Source organism: Thamnophis sirtalis, unplaced genomic scaffold (assembly GCF_051295495.1).
Source record: "Thamnophis sirtalis isolate CommonGarterSnake01/CBP01778 unplaced genomic scaffold, rThaSir2_p1.2 scaffold_3, whole genome shotgun sequence".
In the NCBI taxonomy this organism is placed as follows: Eukaryota; Metazoa; Chordata; class Lepidosauria; order Squamata; family Natricidae; genus Thamnophis; species Thamnophis sirtalis.
Window position 1 is genome coordinate 138994120 of NW_028261383.1, and position 22724 is coordinate 139016843.

A 22724-nucleotide genomic window follows, 5' to 3' on the forward strand; every position below is an offset into this window, starting at 1 on the left:
CCATTGCAGGTTACTCGGAGGATGGGGGAGCCCTTCGAGGAGAGATAATACCTGAGCATGAATTTGCTACTGGGCCAGTGTGTCTGGATGATGAAAATGAATTTCCACCCGTGAGCATTAGGAGTACTTAAAACAGCATTGTGAAATCCGTGCCGAGAAGAAAAGCTTAAGTCTTTTCTTCCGAGCGATCTGTCCCTTCCTCTCCTGCTTGGTAGCCATCTCTTTTCCACTTCTAAAATAACTTGGGGAGGGGATGTGTGACTCCCATCATGGGCTTTTGGAGTGAGGCCTTCTACAAACCTGTTTTCCAAGTATATTTATCATAGGGAATCCGAATTATGCCAGGCTGTGGGCTGCCAGGTGAAGGGAGGGCTGGGTTCCATGCCTTTTGAAGTTCAATCATGTAGCAGTGTCATGTACTTCTAGGCCGCCTCTGGCATCCTTACAAAATTATCCTCCCAAGATAATGATGTCTTCAAGGTGTAGTTCAGATCTGAGCACAAGCTTTGGACGTCAGAGCAACTCTTCACACACTTGTTGCTTTCCAAGTGGTTCGAAACAAGGCCAGGAAAGAAGAGAAACTTACAAAGGGCTGCTGCCTCAAAAATGTGGACGGAAGACTTGTATTTCCCATATGATTCCACTTGCCTTATTTTCTACACCCCTTTGGTTGGTGAATGCAGCATCAAGGTTGCCTGAAGCTTTGTACCTCCCTGTCCTGCCCTTTCTCCATAGTGGGAGGAGGATGTTTGTAGCGAGATCAGGGGAATGAGCTCCCCAGCGTCATTTGTTGGCGTTGCAATGGTCAGGGGGATTTACTGCCATGCCTGGACTACTAGAGACAGAGGCTGCCTATTTCTGAGGGAGATAAGAGGTTAAGAAAGATGAAATATAAATAAGTAAGTAAAATGTCAGGAGCACAAGGCAAAAAGAGACGGAGCAGCCATCCCAGCAGATGCCTGAGTTCACTGAGCATTGAGGCTGTATCTTTGAAGCTTCTCTGTCTCTGTTGATGCAAGTGCATTATCCAAAATAGAATGGGAGAAAGGAAGAAGAGGAGTTGTACTCACTTGACCTTTAAAAGGGAGGACTTAAAACTTTTTTCATGGAGACATTTTTCGAATAGGCTATTTATATGGGCTAGCATTTTTCCTTCTTGTGAAATTTTTTTTAAAATCTTGCCAGGCCTTTCAGTCAAGGCTTTCTTGTTCCTAAGAATTAACAACCCCTTTTCTAAGATGTGTAAGTTTCCTGAGAGTAGGGGCTGCTCCAGCTTGTTCTTTACATGAGATGAAAAATCCCAAATATAGAATGGGATCATGAGGGAGCAGCCTTCCTAGAACTAGTGCTGCACAAAGTCCTCCAAGTGATCCCATCCTTCTCAAGTGATTTTAATTGGAAGTAGCAAGGAAGTCGTGGGTACCTCCATACTACAGCTTGCTTAGATACCTATCTTGCTTCTGCTGTTATTTATTCTCCTTTCTGCCCCTGCCTTGACCATCCCAACAGTCTATAACTTCTGAAAAGAGTGGTTCTCTCTAGGACATCAGTTGGACCCAAAGATTTCCTCTTCAGATGCACAAAGGGTGGCTCTACAGGTAGTCTTCGACGTAGGAGCACAACTGAGCCCCAAAGTTCCATTACTAATTGTTAAGTGATTTTTTTGCCCCATTTTATGAGCTTTCTTGTCATAGTTTTTAAATGAAACACTGCAGTTGTTAAGTTAGTAACATGTTGTTAAGTGAATCTGGCTTCCGCATTCACTTTGCTTGTCAGAAAGTCGCAAAAGGTGATCAGATGACCTTGGGACACTTGCAACCGTCATAAATATGAGCCAGTTGTCAAGCACCTGAATTTTAACCAGGTGGCTATTAGGATGCTGCAACGGTCATAAACTGTGAAAAACGGCCATTCAATTTTTCAGTGCTGTTATCACTAAACAAATGGTTGTAAGTCAAGGACTATCTGTAATGGCTTGGCCAGACACATGTTTCTTTGCTCACTAGGCCTGTGCATGGACTTGCGTGTATTTTCCATTAAAGCTACAGCAAGTGGAAAATTATACTTAAAACTGGAGACCAAAGGCATTCAATTTGGGTATTTATTGCTGATTCTACAGGGAAGCCAGAGCTAAATATGTCCCTTCTATTTCTTATTAGCTAAGCCAGTTTGGAATTCTGTTTGTTTCCCCCCCCCCCTTTTTTTTTTCTAAAGGTAATCATGGCCATGACCAGTATTCAGGAAAAAAAAAAGTATTATATTTAAAACTGATTTGTATTCTTCCAGTTTTTATTTCTTACATTAATACATGGGCATATAAATTTACTGCACTTCCAGAGCTATCCTATCTGGGTTGTGAAATTTTAGGATGGCTATTACATGACAGCAAGTTGATACAGAAATTCACAATAGCTCTTTGCTGCCATGCAGTGGCCATTCACTCACATTTATCCAATTTTAATTAACATATAGTATTTAGATTTTTGTTCTTTATTGTATAATTACTTTCTTTGTTGTGCTTGGTGCTAGTGTTGCAATTTTTTACTATTATAAAATTATGAAACTTGTACCTTTAAAAAAAACCATCTAGTTGTAATCTAGATTTCTGCAGCCCAGATACAGTAGCTTTAATTAGCAATTGCTTTAATTGTGCTCAGCAATATTGTTCAGGTCATTAAGGAGCTATTCCATTTGTTTTTAAGCATGTGTTTTATTTTACCTTTGGCTGCCATAATAAAAGAGGGTGGATTACAGCTCTTCAGCATTCGTCATGCCTCTCAAATCATAGTAACTTGATTGGTAGACATGCTCTTATCCTTTGTTTTTTGCCATGCTACTTATGAACCACCCTTAATACAGTATAAAATTGTGGTAATGAAGTATCTTATTCATAGAATAAGAAAGCTATAAAAATGAAGGGGGGGAATGAAAAGAAAGCAGCAAAGAAGGCAAATGTGATTGAAGTTCCCTTTTCTTTTCTTTTTTCTTCGGCCCTATCTGGGTTTGCCATCTTTGCTCTTTTTTGTTTTATGTTATGTTGTTTGAACTTTTTTTTTAATAAAACATTTTGTAAACCTCCCAGAGTTGATGCGATTTGGACAGCATCTAAATTTAATAAACAGAAACATGGGACTTCAATAAACAGCCTGTAAGACGTCTCTGTGTTTCTTATCCAAATTAATCCTACCTTTCATTTTCTAACACTTCAACATCAAAACTTACAAGGTTTCTAAGTCCTGCTAGGTTTCTATCAGGAGAGCAGAAGCGATGGAGAAATTATTTCCATTGGTTTCTCTCCCATTAATAGCTTCCATCCTGAAATCAGAGACGAAAACCTTTCAAATCCAATATTCCTTAAAATGGGCCCTTATACATTATACGGTGAAGGGTTGCAGTCTCTATCCACTTTCAGTACAACTTGTTCGCTAGTTACCCTCTGTTAACCAAACTCAACTCACAGAGTGGTTGTTGATGTGGGGGGAAATAGGAGGAGGAAGGAGTATTGTCTATATTTGGAAATATATTATTGCCAAGAAAACTATGTAGATGTGCACAAGGCCAAAGGGAGTTGAATTAATTTTACCATACTAGACATAAGATGCTAAATGAAATACATAATATTAAGATTTGGCACAAAGTTAGCCAGATTATTATTATAAATAATAATAAAAACAGTACATACTATTACCAGAGATCCATAATCCACTAATATACCACATTTTCTGATGTGCCTTATTTGTCTTTTATTGTGAACCAATACAATAAACATGTCATTACAGAGATGATGGTATGTATCATTCTCTACTTGGAATTGTTCTGGATATGATAAAAGTTGTCTTCTCTCTATGGAAAATGGGAACAATTATGGAAACTGTCAAAGAAGCCTTGATCTGCCTTTAAACACGAATGCTTTAGGACAGCCATCTAGTTTTTGCTTGTGAAATAGTTTACAGGGCATGTTCAGCGTTACACTATATTGCATAAGGTAGGTAGCAGCAGTAGTACCATATTCTCTTGCTGGTTGAGTTGTTACTTTGCATTGTCAGAAAGTAAACTACGGGTTACTGCTACCAGGATCAAAAGCTGATGAAGTAAAGCCCCAACAGTATGACTAAGATTTTAAGAAACAGAAGCATCAGACACTTTTCAAAGAGCTGGGAAGGCTTGCTGTGTCTTAACAAGAACTCCGTTTGTTTTGTACTCTAATTGACAACTTCTCATGATGGCCTTTGGAGTGACAAACCCACACTACACATGTTACTTTTAGCCAGTATGCTGAGCTGTTGCCTTACTTCTTTCTTCTATATTTAAATAACTGATTCTTCAAGTTGATCCAGCTTGTCCTAAGTTTGCAGAGAAACACATGCAGGAATCATTATTTAACCTAGGAATATATTTTTAATCCAGATCTCAACACACATTTATTTCTGAGCCAGATTTTTTTTCTGTCATTTGAGGACAAAGCCCTAAGGGAGGCCCAGAAACCCATCAGCTTTGCCAAAAGTGAAACGGTGCTGTGGCTTTCATCTCCCCGCTGCTTCCCTCTGCATGCCTCTCAAGCCTGTTTGCAGCACCCCATGCTCAACGGCACATGACCAGGGAAAGTAAGGCCGTTCTGTTTTGATTTTGGTAGATAATCTTATGCCGTGGAAGCCGGACGAACAAAGTGAAGCGATCATGAGGAGAGGCAAACAACACAACACACAGCGGCGGATGGGAGGTAGTTTGGAAAAACAAGGGGGAATGTAGAAGAACCCACAAATGTGGGGCAAACCAGAGACGCTCCAGTGCTTTTCACACAGTATGTTTCTCTTTTCCTAGTTGACGTTTATCTGCCCCTCTTTTGTGTATTTTCTTAAAATGCTCTATGGTTGGTATCAATGTACTGTATATGCACATTGTTCTCAAGAACCACAATATAAATGCAGCTAATTGAAGCTCCAATTTTATACTCCAGCTAGCTCTTTTATTTATGTCATGTATAAATGTACTTATAAAAGAACCTACTGATTTATGTCTTTGTACAGTATACGCATGATTAATTTACCCATGCAGAATATTTTTGCAATTATCTACTTGAATAAAAGGAAATCCCCAACTTTCAGAGTTGGAGGAATGCTGAAATATTTGTCAATAAAATCATCATGAGGTTAACAGGAGCTGTGTCTCCACTCATGTTCCTCCTTCTTACGTAACCTGGAAAATAAATGCATACATAACTCCCATCATACACTTCTCTTTCAGGGAAGCAAAGTGCAGCAAAGGGGTAAGAAAAACCTTGATATTAGTCCAGATTAAGTTGGATGGATAAACTGTGCACATGTAAATTCATGGTAACCTTTTTTTTACTTATTCTACACAGTGGCAGCCTATTTCCCCAGCCTCAATTATTCTTTTCAGGGAAAATCAGACCCAAATCAAGTTGAGAGTTCAACAATGAGAGCTATTTTTTAAAAAAATACAAATATATTATGAGCCTGAATAACTGTAAAAAGAAACTGTTACATGTAATATTGGCAAATGTTGATAAAAAATTAAGCATATTGTATTATTACAAAAGAATCACAACTGTCTTAACTGTTCGAATTTAACTTTGTTTAACTTTGAATGACATTTGTGGCCTGTAATGCCAAACTTTCTGAGGTACTTGGATTATAATCTGACTTTAGGCAACGCACATGGCTTCTGGTAAAAATTAGCAATCTTAGCAATATAGTTCTTTCCTGCCTATTATAATTTGTACTCTTATCTTATGCTCTGACATCCTTATTCCTGCTTTTCTGTGATGCACAAAGAGTACAAGGAGACATAACATTGTGTTGGATTCTAGCTGAGCTAGACTTAATCAAGGGGTATCAAATAGCTGTCTAAACATTTTAGTCCCATATTTCAGTTATGAGAAGCTAAATTTTGTACAAAGATATGAGATAAATTATTATATAAAATCCAAACCTAGAATGTTGTAAATTTTGTAGCAGTTTTGTCCACGTGACTTCTAGCTCTCCTGGGAGGACACAGAAGGTTGCAAACTCCGAAGTTGTTTAACATTTTTCCAAAGATTAGTTAGCATAAGTCGATTCACATCTGCAGGCCAAGTGTTGGGGGTTGCAACAGGGGATCGCATCTGCATCGTGAGAATAATCTGCTATAGAGGCATTATCTGATGCAATATCCTGAAGAATATCCATAAGGGCCTTATTTACCAATGGCAAGACAGAACGATACTCGGCACTGTGAATGTCCATCGGCTCTTGCTCTTGAATATCATGCTGCAAGTTAAAAATGAGAGGTGGCTGATGATGTACTTCCTGACCAATGCTTCCATCACATGCTTTGGCACCACCTAGAAAGAGAGAAATCACCCACATTCTTTTTTAACTTCTATCTTTTCAGGCAACTATTCTACATTATGAGAAAGAATAATCTGGGTGTACTACTGTAGGCTGAGCGTAAAATAGTCCTTGATGTACAACCACAATTCAGCTCAAAATTTCCATTGCTAAGCAAGATAGTTGTTAAGTGAATTTTGTCCTCTTTTACCACCTTTCTTTCCAGTTGTTAAGTGAACCACTATTTGTTATGATAGTAACATGGTCATTGAGTCTGGTTTCCCCACTGACTTTGTCAGAAGGTCACAAAAGGGGGCCACGGGAACCCAGGACACAGCAACCATTATAAAAATGAGCCAGTTGCCAAACGTCTGAATTTTGTCACATGACCACAGATGCTGCAACAGTTGTGTGAAAAATGATTTGAAGTCACTTTTTCTAGTGTCATTGTAACTTTGAACAGTCACTAAACAAACTGTTGTAAGTCGAGGACTACCTATACAAGTCCAGCCAAAGGGTAAGCACTTAATGTAATGATTTTAGCAGAAGGAAAAGGAATGTAACTTTTGTGATAGAATTCCTCAATTCTAAATTCAACAGCTAACTATTTTAATAAAATATTTGCAGCCAAATTGCAACAGGATGTCATCCATGCATCATTATGGTGGGATTTTTGTCTTGTAAACTAGCAGTAAAACATGGAAGTATAGGAGGTATTTCTAGGAAATTGAACAAATGAATATGCCAATGATAATACATTTTTAGCCGAACAAATTGTTTCAGATTAATGGTAGAGGACATTTATTTCTAAAGCAATAAAAGAGTGAAGAGGGCAGAATTTTTCCAACTTCCCACCAAAGGAAATAAGGTGCTGTTTTCCTGCATTTTAAAGTACTTTTGAGTTAAATTGCCAACTGTATGTATTCCTTAACTAGGGCCCCATGGAGGGGTCTGAAAAAATTCTAAGTAACGGTACATTTTTAGAAAGAGAAAAAGCATAAAAAATAACCTTCAAATGTATACAATGAATTGGAGTTATTTTCTAATTTCTACTATTTTGCATAGAAGTATAGGTGTTTAGCGGAGAGACCAGTGTTTCTCAGTATTTCCTAACATGTTTGTTAATATTTGGTACACTGAAGATTTTAGTACAGGTTGTCCTCGAGATACAATCATAATGGAGCCTGACCATTACAGCTGCATGTTGTGGCAGTCGTTAGGAGAAACATATCGCCTAATGAGCCTCCGCATCCCTGCTCTCCCCAATGAAATATAAAACAAACATGCAGGTTGTTAAATGGAAGGTGAGGCCGTCGGAGGCCTAGTATAAACCCAGGCCTCACTGCCTGGCCCTCCCAAGGCTTCTCCCGGGACGCCCTGTGCTCCACTTCCCACATCTTGGGTCTCAAGAGGATTTTCCCTAGATCTACTGGGTCTTCCCAGGCCTTAGGCCTGGTGCCCACCTCACCTCGGAAGACTCCGAAGTCTTCCAGAGCACTGGAATGGCTTCTTTCTTTGCACATGGCATGGTCCGAAAGCGGCTGTCATTTTGTCCCACCCACAAAATAGCAGCATGATTCGGGTCGCTTACACACAGCCAGAGAGCAAACTGCTTCATTTTGCTGCCTTAACAAACTCTGCAACAAGCTTCTGAAGCAATGTGGAGACCTCTCTGAGGCAGCAGAATGAAGCAGCTTGTCTGGTGGCCCCCGCATTTTGTTCCTGCCTGTTAGTATCACTCAAGATGCTTACAAGGAAAAAATACTGCAGCATTTGGGTCCCTGTCACACGGCCCGAGGACAAACTGCTTGATTTTTCTGCTTTATGGTATGCATAGCGCTGCAAAAGCTTTCTGTAGCATTCACAAGATTCTGCAGCCCTGTACAGACCTCTCTAAGGCAGGACAATGAAGCAATTTCACTGGCATCCGCCATTTTGTCCCACCCACAAATGTCGGCTGAATTTGGATCGTTACTGGACAGCCCAGGATCCCATGGCCTGCCTCCTTCCACCACCTGAGGTCTGGAGAGTTTCAGGAGGTAAGTATGGGGTATGATGGGTGTGTGGGGAGCAGGCCCAAGTGTTGCAGAGTTCTAGTAGGATGAGAATGCGGGAAAGAAGTAGGGGAGTGCCACAGCAACCCTGTTGTGGGTCGTAAGGGTGAACAACTGCAGGCCTGCTGCAGCCATTGTATCTTTGAAACAGGGACATACAGTATGTAGATTTTTGGGAATCTCATCATTTTGAATGTTTGTCAATTGGCCTGTCATAACCGGAGGGTTGGCTGTAAGATGGGTTCACTACCATGAGCAAAAAATAGGTTTGGCTGTCCTCAAAGCACAGCACACAATAAAGCCATGGGATCATGTAAGCATCTTGAGTGATACAGCAAACCACAGTCTTGGTGCTCTAGCTCAAAATATGCAAGATGCAAATTTGATTCCATTGGAGCTTTTTGTCAAAGCATTTGCCAAAGAAATAGCCTCTCATGAATAGTACTCAATTTAGAAGAAAATCTTAACTTGAAAACATCTGATGTTATTTGGGCTAAAATCTGCTGAAAACAAGGAAAACTTATCACAGTTTCTCCCGATAGATCTGTGAAATGTTACACCAATGCCTTGGTGAAAGAATTTACATTTAAACCAATGGATGAACTGGCAACTTCTTTCTTCACAACGCAGTAGGATGCTAGAGCATTGATGTAGCACAATGTGGATGCTGTTTCTATACATTTCATTGATTCATGGTGCAATTGGTTGTCAATATCTTTCTCAAAGATAACTAACTAACCATATCAGAGGCTTCAACTAATAAAATAACTGAAGTTTTAAATTTGTTTTTAAAGAAAATGAAAAGAAAAAACACCTCATAGAGCCACACCCAGGCAATAGTGCTTAGCTGTTGCTCTGGATTTGTCATGTTGGTAAAGGTAAAGGTTCCCCTTGCACATATGTGCTAGTTTTTCCTGACTTTGGGGGGCAGTGCTCATCTCCGTTTCAAAGCTGAAGAGCCAGTGCTGTCCGAAGACATCTCTGTGGTCATGTGGGTGGCATGACTAAACACCGAAAGCCCACAGAACACTGTTACCTTCCCACCAAAGGTGGTTCCTATTTTTCTACTTGCATTTTTACATGCTTTCGAACTGGTAGGTTGGCAGATGCTGGGGCAAGTAATGGAATTCACTCCGTTACGCAGCGCTAGGGATTCAAACCATCATGTTGATAAAAGATAAAGAAGTAAGTTTTAATCGCAATTCATTTCATATAAAGACAACTATTGGCTGTTCCAGTTTATCTGAGTTATTTATTGAATTTGATTATCAAAGTTTTATCAAGTTTTGTGAAGATTGATGTTTTAAATTAGTATCTTTCGCAGTTTTTATATCTATTTGGAAGTAAGTCATTAAAAAAACCTTGTTTCATATAATTCCTGGTTTTCAGATTTGAACTGAATAGTGAAAAAGAATTTTTTCCTCAAGCAAACAAGGAGTGTTGTCTGATGTGTCCACAGACTAAACCTTTCACTGGCACATACGATCGACATTCTTGAATCTAAACGACTTCCATTCAAAAGTTACATGGAAAACTCTACAAATGTGAAACCAAATGCAAAGTCACAAAAAATAGCTTGCGGGGGAGAATAATCCAGTTTTGGAAATATTGAATGCAAACTGAGATGACCAACTTTCCCTGTTTTCATCATTGAAAATGAAGGCTAAAATTATAAAGATGTAAAGGGCAAAGTTGTGTTTCCCCAGGACTGCCTTGCAGAAGAATAGCCAAATTCATCTCCTATTTCCCAGACAACATTTCTAGCAACCCTAGTCATAAATTATAATCCATTCTCTGCCAGATGTTTTGCAGGAACAAGCATTCAATATAAAACATGATTCAAACACAAAAGCATTTCAGAAATTCAAGCCTGGAGCAAATTTGGATAATTAGCTTGAGGAATTGGGAAAGGGGAATTTATCTTTCTGTTTTTTATGTACATTTGTCAAAAAGAAGGCTTTAAACTTACAGTACAAACAAAACAAAGGAATAACTGGATTTCAAAACTGATCTGCACTACATATTGTGGTTTTTCAAACTTTTTAAATTCATAAAGAAAAAGCATTATCTTTCAGATTAAAGTACTTCTTTAATCTGGTGTACTTCTCCTTTCATGTCAATTCACATTTTCATTAATGTTTATATACACACACATTAAAAAAAATCTAATAAGTTTTTGTACTTATTTTTAATTACAAATTTAATGAGTTATTAAAAGGGGAGTTAGTTTAAATCATAGGTGGAGAAGTATAAGCATTACAAAAGGGGATTTGATCCTGAAAAGTTGTGGAAATGCTTTTCTACTGCATAAAGAACATGGATAAATTATTAATGAATACAGATATCAATTATGGGTCGTAACAGTCAACAACACTTACGTAATTAACTACAGTGAAAATGGTAATGTATTACTTGAGATTTCAGAAGAGAGTTCACTAAAATACAAATATATGACTCGTGCATAGATACGCATTACATTTCTAGTTTTTGACATTTCTAGTCCTCATTCAACACACTTATCACAACTGAATCCAGAATTTTGGTTGCAAGTCATCATGGCATTAAGCAGGTCACCATATGACCTGATTTGATTTCATGACTGTTTTAATGATGGTTGTAAAGCGAGTCATCGTGGTCATTAATTGAACCACATGATTGTTAAATGAACCATGTGCTTGTTAAGTGAATGTCTTCTCCTAAATGGGCATTTTTTGCTGGAAACCAGGAAAAAGAAGTTGCAAATTACGATCACAGGACATAATAACCAGTTTTTATTTGGGCCAGTTGTTAAGTGCTTTAAATATAACTGGGTGTGGTGAAATGGCAGTAGTAACTTCAAGGATTAGTTGTAAATAACTTTTTGGGGAGGTTGCACTATTGTAAGTTTCCTTACTTTCCTTACTTACTTTAAAAAATATTACTTATGGAACTACAGGAATGGAAAAAAAGGTTTTTTTATATGTTAAACTGTCTAAATTGCTCCCCAAACAATCCTGCAAAATTTAACATCCTATAGGAACATATCTTGATGGAGTCAGAAAAGCCGTTTTCCTTCGAGGCAACCAAAGATGATTGAATGCCTAACGTCCCTTGTTTCAACAACTTGTCCAGTGCAGACCTGTCTGGTTCTGCACCATCACACTAACTGCCTTGGATATAAATAAGGAACCAGCAGTTCAATGATTTTGTGCCATATGTTTGGGCTCCATCTCCATCTTACTGGATTGATGGAGAGATCCAAAAAAGCATATCTTATGACATGCTATTTCTCAACCTAATCCTATTAATAAGCAGTGCTTCCCATGAGAACTTCTAGTAATTGCCTGGGATGCTCGCCACTGAAGTTGTGGTGTAAGGCCAAAATCCAGGTGGAATTCTTTACAGTTTTCAAAGCATATTGAACTTTATCATGGTACTTATTGGATTTATAGTCCAGACATTGTTGAAGCTACAGTATAAGATAAGAAGCCACTGGGATTTAGTTCCAGCTTCTTCCAGTTTCCAAGACATTTTTATGGGGTGCATGATATAGCATGAGATAATTTAGTGATGGGTTTTATATCTGAACAGTTGGAATGTCACCAAGCCACTTTGGCTACTTTGGCTCAAGATCAAAAAGTGAAATGTGTGTGTCCTGTATTTTAATCCACTAGTCACAGAAGTGGTAGTTCAAGAGAATGGCAGTTCAAGGCATAGTCTCTATGCCTACTCCATCTAGATAAGCCATCAGTAGAATAGCTTTCCTTAGTGCACACATTCCTTTTTTCGGCATGTGGAGATACCGATGATGGATTTCTTGGCCAACTGTTCTAACAACCAAGGTAAGACTTCTACAGAGAGTAGGTCTAGGATCCCATGGAGATATTTTGCAGTTCCACTAATCTTCAAGTATCCAATACCTGTTTTTCCACTCCTGTTAGAGACATGTGTTATTATCAGGATGAAATCTTCCATGATTGATTGTACAAGGCAGAGTGCATATTCCCCCACAACATTTTGCCAAATAGATGACTGCATATGTGAGAATTTAGCCTCAAAGGCATATCCCATCAGCATTCAAAGTCATTCTATGCAATTCCATTGTTGGAAATCTGCTCTCAGATTTGTGTTACGCCTTGGATCCAGCCAGACCAACCTCAACACGCAAAGATCATCTTGGGAACTTTTTTTGTAGTATTGCAAGACAGGAGACACTGGTTTGTCTTTCAGATCTGCTAATCAAATGAATGTATTTTATCTGAAACAAATAAAACAGATCTATCCCCCTCCTCCAAACTTTTTTTTCCTTATTAAAATGTGGCCGGTAATAAAAAAAAAAGTATAGCGTTATCACCTATAATTTAGTGATTACCGTATTTTTCGGACTATAAGATGCACCGGTGTATAAGATGCACCAAGATTTCAAAGAGGTAAATCAGGAAAAAAAGCTTTTGTCCTCCCCGGCCCCCAGGGGCACTCTGCAGGCTTCAACAGGGCTTGGGGAAGACAAAAATGCCCCCGTTTTTCACCAAAATGGGGGCATTTTTCCCTTCCCCCAGCCCCACTGAAACCTGCAGAGTGCTCCTGAGGGGTGGGGGAAGGCAAAAACAAGCCTGTTTTTCACAAAAATGAGATGCGGGGTCAGGGCTTCGGGAGGCCAAAAATAGCTGTATTCAATGTATAATACACACCAAAATTTCCACACTCTTTTAGAAGGGATTTATCTTATACTCCGAAAAATACAGTAACTATTTCACTACCTGCAAGATGCTTCTTTTGAGCTTCATATGCTTAAAATCTGTGAAATATGTAATGCAAGGGTTCCTGCAATAGAACCACCATATAGCTTAGGATTCCTGTTCCTCAAACAAGAGTACATGCACAATCATTAAATCTGACTGGTCAGCTGGTTTTGATCACTGGCATAATCTAATAGCACATTATTTAAGCCCTATTACAGGGTTTACTACTTTGCTTTATCTGGTAGTCATAAACACATCCAGATTGTGTAACCTGGTGATGGAATGGAAAAAGAAGAGATGAAAATCAATACTAGATTGCTGAAAGGAATTCTTTCCATCACAACTGAAAAGTGCCAAGCATTAAGAAAAGGACACAGATATCTTTTTGCTGTACCAAAATTGATTTTATGGGGAAACCCAAAATTAAAAATTGGGGAAAAGATGATAATATGGAAAAATTTGATGGAATTGGGGGTACTGACTTTGAACCAATTGATAGATGATGATATTTTTAAAATATATGATGTGTTAAGAGATAGATATCTATCAGGTATCACCCAATGACAACCTTTACAGTTACAAGATTTTTTTAACAACATTGTCTGGACAAGCAAAATTTTTAGCTTCTGGGATACCTGAGATATTAGAATAACGTTAAATTGTTTAAAACTTTAAAAAACCCTACCATTCGTTTTTTAGCCATTTCTTATCAATAATTTAATAAAATTATTGCATTTAAGAAAACAATGCAATGAAGAATTAAAGGATCCTATATTGCCTAGACAATGGGAGAGTGTCTTAAGTTCTTTAGCAAGAATGCCAATGACCTCAAATTACAACGTATGCAACAACAACAACAACAACAACAAATATTTAGAAGTTATTGGACCCCATTACATTTGTATAGAAAAGAGTTATGAAAAACAGAATTTTATTGGAGATGTACTAAGGATAATGTTTCTTTAAAACATTTTCTACAATGTCTTACACTTACCAAATTTTAGAAGGTAGTAGACTATATAAACATGATTGTGCAACAAAAGCAATACTTTTCTAATGATAATATTCTTTTGAATTACATATCTATTACATGGAATGTGACAATTGGACAATGCAAATGGATTCTCTGTGTCTTTATTATGGCTAAAAGACTGATATTGCAAGATTGGAAAAATAATTAAATGACCTCTTTCACTCAATGGACTGAAGACCTGACTGCACTTGCCATTTATAAGTGGATTGCTTATAGAGGTAAATTTGTATGGACAAGTACAATAAAATATGGAATACATTTATACAGAATACAGTAAGTTAAAATGATAGTATATAAATGTATTAGAAATGTACATATTTGAACATTAGTAATTATGCAAAATTGTAAACATTTTTACAATGACATTGTATTTTTTCAATTTTTGTTAAATGTGCTTTTTATGTATTTGTCTTCTCTTTGACAATGTATGCATCTCCTTCATTATTTTTGAGTTTGGGTCTTTTTTTTCTGCTGAGAAAAAGTACCGTAGGTAGGACATAGAAAAAGAAACACATTAGGACTCTAACTATAGACTTCTGGAGGAGTCACTGGGAAAACACTGTGGGAGGAAAGGTAATGCCATTGTTTGTATGCAATGATATCTATGCCATCTGGCAGAGAACAAGGCAAGAACCTGGTAATTATAGCTCAGAAGCTCAACCCCTGCAAGTGTCTATAGGCTTTTATAGGATTTATATCTCTATTCCAAAATAAGAGACATACGGAAGACCATCAAATTGTCCTGTTGTTTTGCTTTTTAAATGCTGTTTTAAAAAGGAGCAGATGTCCCTAGGAAAATATCATATTGTTGTTTAATTTTTTCTTTTCACATGCTTTTTCTTTCCTCCGAAGACACGGGATATGTGACTGCCTGGCCAGAGGGAGGAGGGGGGAAGTTGATCCTTTCATGGCTGGAAGGTATGAGCCAGTCAAGAGTAAACTTCACAGTTCACAGCTGGTTCTTCAACTGTGTGAATAGTAAGCTTCAGTGAACATGGTGGAATATAAATTGAAATCCTCTAAAATGTCAGTAAAAGTCTGAGAAAAAAATGAAACATAAGCCCAGAGGGAGCTGTATATTTTGTCTCCCTTAAAAGTACAGTACCTGGGGAACCTGGATCTCAGAATTGAACCTCCAGACCAAGTATACACCTCAAGAACCACCAGCCTATAACACCCAGGATGCCAATCAACATTCCTTTTCTCAAAGGCTGAGTTCTTGAACTCCCATTAGGCAGCAGTTCTCATACCAAGGTTTCACTACATATCTTCTTAAATATTTTCTCCATTCCAGCTTTGTCCATGGAATTCTCCTGTAATTCCCAATGCTCCTCTATTGAAATCCAGAAATAAAATACTCAACAAAATCAAACTTTTTATCAGAATTTCGGCATAGTGGTATGAACCATGGCAAAACAGAGAGTCTACTCCCTAACCAGAATAAACTTAGATGCCATATAATACGACATTATAAAGCCATCATTTTTGTTGATGCTTCTGTCTTTATTCAGTGTATTTTTCAAAAATAAATTCTGTGGAATTACTTTCTTGTTTTACTTTCTTGAATTACTTTCGTGTAGAACATTATTTTAAAATTCCTCCCTTTGGAGAAGAGCTGGAAATAAATAATTGCTAGGACACTAACCCGTTTTGAAACTAAGGCTTAGTAATAATAACTAACTTGTAAAAATTTCTTTTATTCACATTTCATTACTTTTAAACACATTACTAGACGAATACACTATGGGAATATTCAGAAATACATAATAAACCCCAATAAATAATGTACCTGTAAGATAAAAGGCTTTATATTGGTCCAACCGAAGAGACTGTATTTCTCCGTATTTTCCAGCTGCACCACTGTTGGGATGGAATAATGTCTAGAAGAAAAAGAAATTAGGAAGATTAGAAAGTTCTCTCTTTTGCTTAATGTCATAGGAAGCTGCATATATTCCAATAGAAAAGAATACCTGTAGTCAGGGTTGAACTGTGGAGACCTTGGTGCTTTCTAAGCTTGATGGTTTTCTTGCAGACATTTCATTACCCAACTAGGTCACCTCATCAATGTGACGACATTCAAACTGATGTTACCTAGCTGAGTAATGAGATGTCTGCAAGCAATCAACTAAACTCAATGAGTATCCAGAATTGTACATACACAAATTCAAATAGTAATATGCATCTAATTATGTTGTTCCCATTAATACTTACCGGTAGAAGAATCCAAACTGTTAATTGCTTATTTCCACTCCCATGGACTTTTTAAATCTAGCTAGACTGAACTCTGCCCACTCCTCAGAATCAGAAAAAATTCAGAAAATGAAATGACTTTCTGTAGCATGCATATTTAATTTAGTAGGCTTGTGTGTTGCTTTCAAAATATGTAAAACTAATTAAGCAAGACAAAACTAGAGCAGGGCAAAACAAATATATCTACTACCGGGAACCTATATATCCGTCATGGCAAACCTATGGCACGCTTGCCAGAGGTAGCACGCAGAGCCTTCTCTGTGGGCACATGTGCCATCGCCAGCTGCCCCTCATGCATGCTGGCCAGCTGGTCTTCACGGCCTGAAAATAGCCCAATAATGGCCATTTTCTGGGCTGTTTGGGGGCCTTTTTAGGGCTGTTTTCAGGCTGTTTTGGGGCCATTTTCCTGGCTGAAAAAACGGCCACAAAACAAGCATGCACCAGCCAGCTGGTCTTCGGGTTTCCGGCACTCCAGCACGCGCACATGCATGCACATTCCGGTTTGGGCACTCAGTGTCGAAAAGGTTCGCCGTCACTGCTATATACAGTACTTAACTCCATTTCCTACGATTAAGGTCCATTTGATTCAATGGGGCTTGCTTTTTTTTTTAAAAAAAAAATTGTCTTTATATGCTGAACATAATGAAAGAACTGAAATCCCATATATGGAAAACAGATTTATTGTTGGCCTCTGAAACAAACTCTCTTCCCTCACCCTGTAATTAAAACAGGGCCTTTCAATATTCACTTGTATCTTTTCTGCATGCCTGCTTCAGAAATTCATATTCTTGAGTTAATAGGAAACAATCATAAATCTGTTTTATAGAGCAGAGTCCTCAAGAAAGCTTTCTTTTACTTCTAATAGTGATGCATCTCAACTCAGTCAGATATTTCGCCTCCAATAAAGCCAATTGATGTACCTTCACTCAACCCTTAAACCCTTGGTTCTTAAATTCATACATTTACAAAGGCCCTAAAGACATTTCTAAATTCCACAGGGCTACAAACACAAAGCTTAATTCATTTGTACAAGATTTATTTTTAGAACAAACAGAATAATGGAGAAGCATAAAAAATAAATCCCAGCACTAAATAACAGTTGCGGGAACAGCCTGAATCATACATCTAGAGCCAAGGTGGCGCAGTGGTTAAATGCAGCACTGCAGGCTACTGCTAGATCAGCAGTTCAGCGGTTCAAATCTCACCGGCTCAGGGTTGACTCAGCCTTCCATCCTTCCGAGGTGGGTAAAATGAGGACCCAGATTGTTGGGGGCAATATGCTGACTCTCTGTAAACCGCTTAGAGAGGGCTGAAAGCCCTATGAAGCGGTATAAAGGTCTACTGCTATTGCTATCTCCCTTATATCAGATATGATATCAGTATTGTCATGAAACAGCTGACATTACAAAAACATGGCTAGTTTTATCAATGTTTGACTACCACCACTTTCATCGTCATATCAAATTGAGCAGTGTGCATATTTTACCATGGAAGTGATAGTATTTTTTCTCACTGATCAAATATTAGATTTCTGATTAAAATGTTAAATTACAGTAGGAATACCAACTACTGTGTAATGCAAGCGTAACTACTTCTGCAACTGTATCTCTTTTAAAAAAAAAGTTCCTATCATTTTCAATATAGTATTGTAGGCAAAACTTTCAAATATGTTCTTAAACTATACATTTATGTAAAACCTAGCTGCTGCCTCCAAAATATATATAGATACAATGTTTTCCCTTCAGCTTTCAGGAAATCTGTCTGTATTTTTATTTTAATTCATACCATTTGTTCACAAAGGAAATCAGTTTTAAAAGAGTTACAAAACCACTCTGAGAACTAGATTTGTGATGAAAGAAGTGCCAGCAACAGATTGAAGTTAGCTCTTCTAATTATTTTAATTGTAGCAATGATGAGAACATGAGAACATATGTTTAGTGAAAAATACTGATATAACAACAATTCTAGAAGAAAACTTGAATAATTCCTTTGAGCAAACTAGTGCAATCACTGGAAGATGGTGTAGCTATTCTACTAGTGTGGCATGAGAAACACGTCACTGAAAAAAAAAAGGATATGTTTGAAAAAAACACAAATTGTTCCCCCTAGCTAGATGTAGAATTTCTGGAACCCGTTTCCTTCTTCCTCCTGTTGCAGAAGACATAATGGTCTTCTTCAGCTTAGAAATCCTCAACAGAGCTCTTCAGTGAAAGTATTTGGAAGAAACGTATAATTACAGGGCCCAGAACTGAGCTTCTTCCATTTGCATTCATCACTTTCTAGAAAGCAGTTATGCATAGAATTTGGGGGCTTAAGATTTTGGAATGCTGATTAGTCCTGAACTTTTGGATTAATTGAACAACAGGAACAACAAGGGGAACATTTAAATCAACTGTATGAAATTGCCAAGAAAAGCAAGAAGTTGAACGTTATTCGTGAAGATATGGTTTATAGGTTTATAGGTTTATTAGCATTTGTAGGCCGCCCTTTTCCCTGAGGGGACTCAGGGCGGCTCACACAAAACCGGGAAGGGGAAATACAGACATTAGGATAACAACATATAGTAAAATAATAGACAACATACATATGAAATTTCTTTTAAAACCTTAAAAGATTTTGTTTAGAAAATAAGGGAAGAAAGTTCAGAGATGGAAATGTCATCAATTTCTTAAGGCATAGACAGTTTGAAGGGACGCTATTAGCTCTTTTTCTCAGGCGGAAAGAACAATACACAATGAAATTACTATGAGAAAAAAATCATAAACAAAATTCTGCATTTCTATTCTTAAAAAAGCTTTAGCCAATAAGCAATAAAAAGCAGAAAGATTACATAAATGTTTGTGTTGTGCCAAAAAAAAGGTAATTGTCATTATAACCAACTGCTGGAGAACTGTACCTATTAGAACTCAAATCAAAGGATGGAACTGGTTCAGCACAAACCTACATGCATTTTCTTGGGAATAATCTCCTACTGTTCCTGCCTTTGCAATGTTATGTAAATGGAGAAAGAAAATTTAAACGGCACACTGAGAATCTCAGCCACAGAGTGCTTGCACTCATGCACACTCATTGTGCATAAACTCAAACTACTAGTCCTCACAACATGTTACATGTAAAAGAATTGGCAATCGGTTTCAGATAGAAATCCTTTCCTCCCTGTACAGGCCTGGGGCTGAACCAGAGATTTTCTTCACACAAGGCAAATGCTCTACCGCTGAGCCGTCATAGTGTTCCTAGGAGATAATAGATGGATTTTGCTTATGCATTAAATTGTTTGCAGATCAACTGCTGTGCTCAACAGGAATGAGAGTGAAAGTAGGAGCCAACTTTCTGAAGCTGACCAATTTTACAAAAAAAAACAACACAAAAAACACCTGTGCTGTCTTAGTAGCTTTATGTAACTATTTGATTATATTTCATAAAATACATGTGTGATTGATAGTAAAATTTAAGCTTATGAAATACAATTGAGGATTTAATTGACTGTTTTTACAGCTAGCAGTTCAAGCTTGAAACTGCATTCCATCCTCATTTATGAGATTTCCATCTCATAACAGGTATTTCCCTAACAAGAATTGAGTATCTAAAGCTTAAAAAACTGTTATATGATCGTATATGAATTCCATATGTATCACACAGGGAAGCTTGGAGCATTTTAAGACCAATTCAAAATATTTAGAAGAAAAACAAGATAAAGCAAACCAGTTTAAAATATATATATAAAGAATTATAAGGCAGGAGCAAGAGACAGGGTCTTGTTAAATTTACATTGTTTGTGGCAATGTTAATCATTTGAAACATGAGGAATTTTAGGGAATTTCCAACCTTCAAGTAGTGGATGTTGCTACTCAGTGTTCAGAAAGTTAATGCCATACCTGGTGTCCTTTGCTTGAGTACCCGAACAGGACTTCAGAGATATCTATCCCATCAAAACGTCTGTTGGGAGGAAGGGTAGCATTCGCTAGAGATACCAATGTAGGAAATATGTCTAAAGTGCTGCAAAAGAGAATATATTGTGATTAGAATGTAGGCTGATCTTGGCAATCAATGACAAGACAAAAAGACTTACAAACCTATTCCTGAGGCTACCTCATCTGATATAGACAATGCAAAATACAAACTTTTGGAGGCTGCTTATTAAAGACTCTGGTGCACCTTTTCTTTTTAGGCTTGTGTCTATGTGTGTGTGTTTGAGTCCATGTACATGTGCCCATTCTACAAAATAAAGCATTAAAATTCTCTTCGTAATGCAAACTATAAAATTGGGATAAAATTTGCAAGTTCTGATTTGGCACAGTATTTCTTGTATGGCTGAACTGACAAAGTTTGCCAAGAGAAAATTCAACTGAATTATGGTGGACAGCAAAGATTTCACAAACAACCATAGAAATATTGGAAAGCCTTGCACAGGATACTGAAGTCCTAGTTTCAATTTACTTGAGCTTCTCTGTGGATCTCCTCTTGGGTTTGTCAAATATCCCTAACACATGAAAGAAGACTATTCTCTATGAACTAAGAGGTTGGATTTTAAAGTTACAGGTTGTTGCCAAATATGTCAGCTCCTATTTATTCATATGTACACCATCTGACTTCAAATTAATTACTCTAATGTCATCCATCCGCAGCTCACCCTGAATAGATGGAAAATCCAGAATCTTTTTTCTCTAGAAAAAGTTTCATGTTACCTGTGAGAATAGGTAGCCATATAGAGCACACAAAACCCTTGTTGATCATATGGTTAATAACATATGAAATTTATATAATTATAAAATACTCTAAATTGAAACCCTGTGATGTGCTCAAAACTAACCAAGTACATCAGAATGATTTAAGCAGCTTGTACAAAAACTTCTCCCTAAAGGGGAAAATATTAGTTATCTGATTTGTTTTTTAACATACCATTCCATGGTCTAGAACTGTGATGGTGAACCTATGGCATGCATGCCACAGGTGGCATGCGGAGCCGTATTCGCTGTTATTAGTTCCAGCGCACACATGTGCGCTGGGCAGTTGATTTTTTGCCATTCCGGAGGGCCAGGAGAGGCCGTTTTTGCCCTCCCCAGGCTTCAGGGAAGCCTCCGAAGCCGGAAACGAATCATTTTTGAACTTGTGGTTGGCCCGTTGGGGCCGTTTTTCGCCCTCCCCAGGTTTCAGGAGAGCCTCCGGAGTCTGGGGAGGGGTTATGAGTGCATGCGCAGGGGGGGTGTCATGCGTGCATCCACAGGTGGGCGGGGAGGATTTAATTGGTGTGTGCACGCATGCACGTGTGATAGCGCCAACTCACAATCTTGGCACACTGTAAGAAAAAGCTTCCCCATCACTGGTCTAGAAAAACATCATATTTCATTTATGTGAGCTATAACACTTTTCAGAGCAATTAGAATAGACACTTAATTACAACATGTATTTCTTTCAAACCATATCAGAAAACATAGTCTTGTATGGCTACATATTTGATTGCAAACTGACATCATCCAGAAATTGGAATCGACACAAGGATCAGGAAAGCAACGGACATCTGACCCACCAGTACAGAGAAGAAATAAATGAGAGTGGGAGAAACTGACATATCTCAGTTTACAACTATCCAAACCTATTCAGTTGATTTCCTACCACTAATGTACAAGAATGCTAACTACTGGGTGATTTTTGAACATAGTCTCACTATTATAGTAGGGGAATTTTTTCTTTGCCTTAGCATAGCCTTTGTTAAGTATCACAACTACTTACTATCATCTTATAAGCTGTAGCACAAAGTCTTAACATTAATATCCACAAAGCATCCCTGCTGACTGTACTCAACAAAAGAATGGTAGGATCAGAAAGGGAGGTGATGCCAGGGAACATGTAGTCCAAACAGTACAATCAGAGGACAACATGTCCTATGAAGTGACTTCAGGAGACTTCTAACGTTCATGGTCACTGCAAGAACCAATTAAATTATTTTTGAAAGGTGGCTCTCTGGTTCCTACTGTGTTTCCCTGAAAATAAGTCAGGATCTTATTTTCTTTTGACTCCCGAAATAAGTGCTTCACCTTATTTTTGGGGAGGTCTTATTATTTGTGAGGTGCAGGAGGTGGTAAGCGTGGTCACTTCATGGCTGTTCTGTGCAATATTTTCAGGGAGAGTCATTTTCAGGAAAACAGGGTATTTGAAAACCTCCAGTAACGGGAAATATTCCACTTCACAGAGCAATCCTACTCGACAGCCCCTTCCATCAAGAAATTATTTCTAATACTTGAAAAGCTCTTCATCTGGTACACAAATGAGTATTACCAGGAACTGATAAATCAAATGTCTGGACCACAGTTATACATAGGCCAAATTGAGTCTGCAC

General features: G+C 37.9%; 2 protein-coding genes across 8 annotated transcripts in view; one reads left to right on the plus strand and one right to left on the minus strand.

Annotated features, from left to right (window-relative positions):
• Nucleotides 1-6961, plus strand: part of WIPI1 (WD repeat domain, phosphoinositide interacting 1) — a 53557-nt gene extending 46596 nt beyond the window's left edge. The window contains exons 12-13 of the mRNA XM_087710210.1: nt 10-110; nt 4634-6961. Coding sequence (XP_087566336.1) covers nt 10-110; nt 4634-4681 — 149 coding nt within the window. The 3' untranslated portion in view covers nt 4682-6961. The remainder of the gene's footprint in view (nt 1-9; nt 111-4633) is intronic.
• ARSG (arylsulfatase G) overlaps nt 2181-22724 on the minus strand; it is a 124622-nt gene continuing 104078 nt past the window's right edge. For 2 of the 7 annotated variants that reach the window (XM_014065151.2, XM_087710209.1), the window contains 3 exons: nt 20263-20383; nt 15927-16017; nt 2181-6343 (listed from right to left, as the gene is read on the minus strand). In XM_014065151.2, coding sequence (XP_013920626.2) covers nt 6060-6343; nt 15927-16017; nt 20263-20383 — 496 coding nt within the window. In that variant the 3' untranslated portion in view covers nt 2181-6059. Of the gene's footprint in view, nt 6344-15242; nt 15471-15926; nt 16018-20262; nt 20384-22724 lie in introns of all 7 variants that reach the window. The other 5 variants (XR_001313463.2, XR_015696020.1, XR_001313462.2 and 2 more) reach the window with 5 other exon arrangements.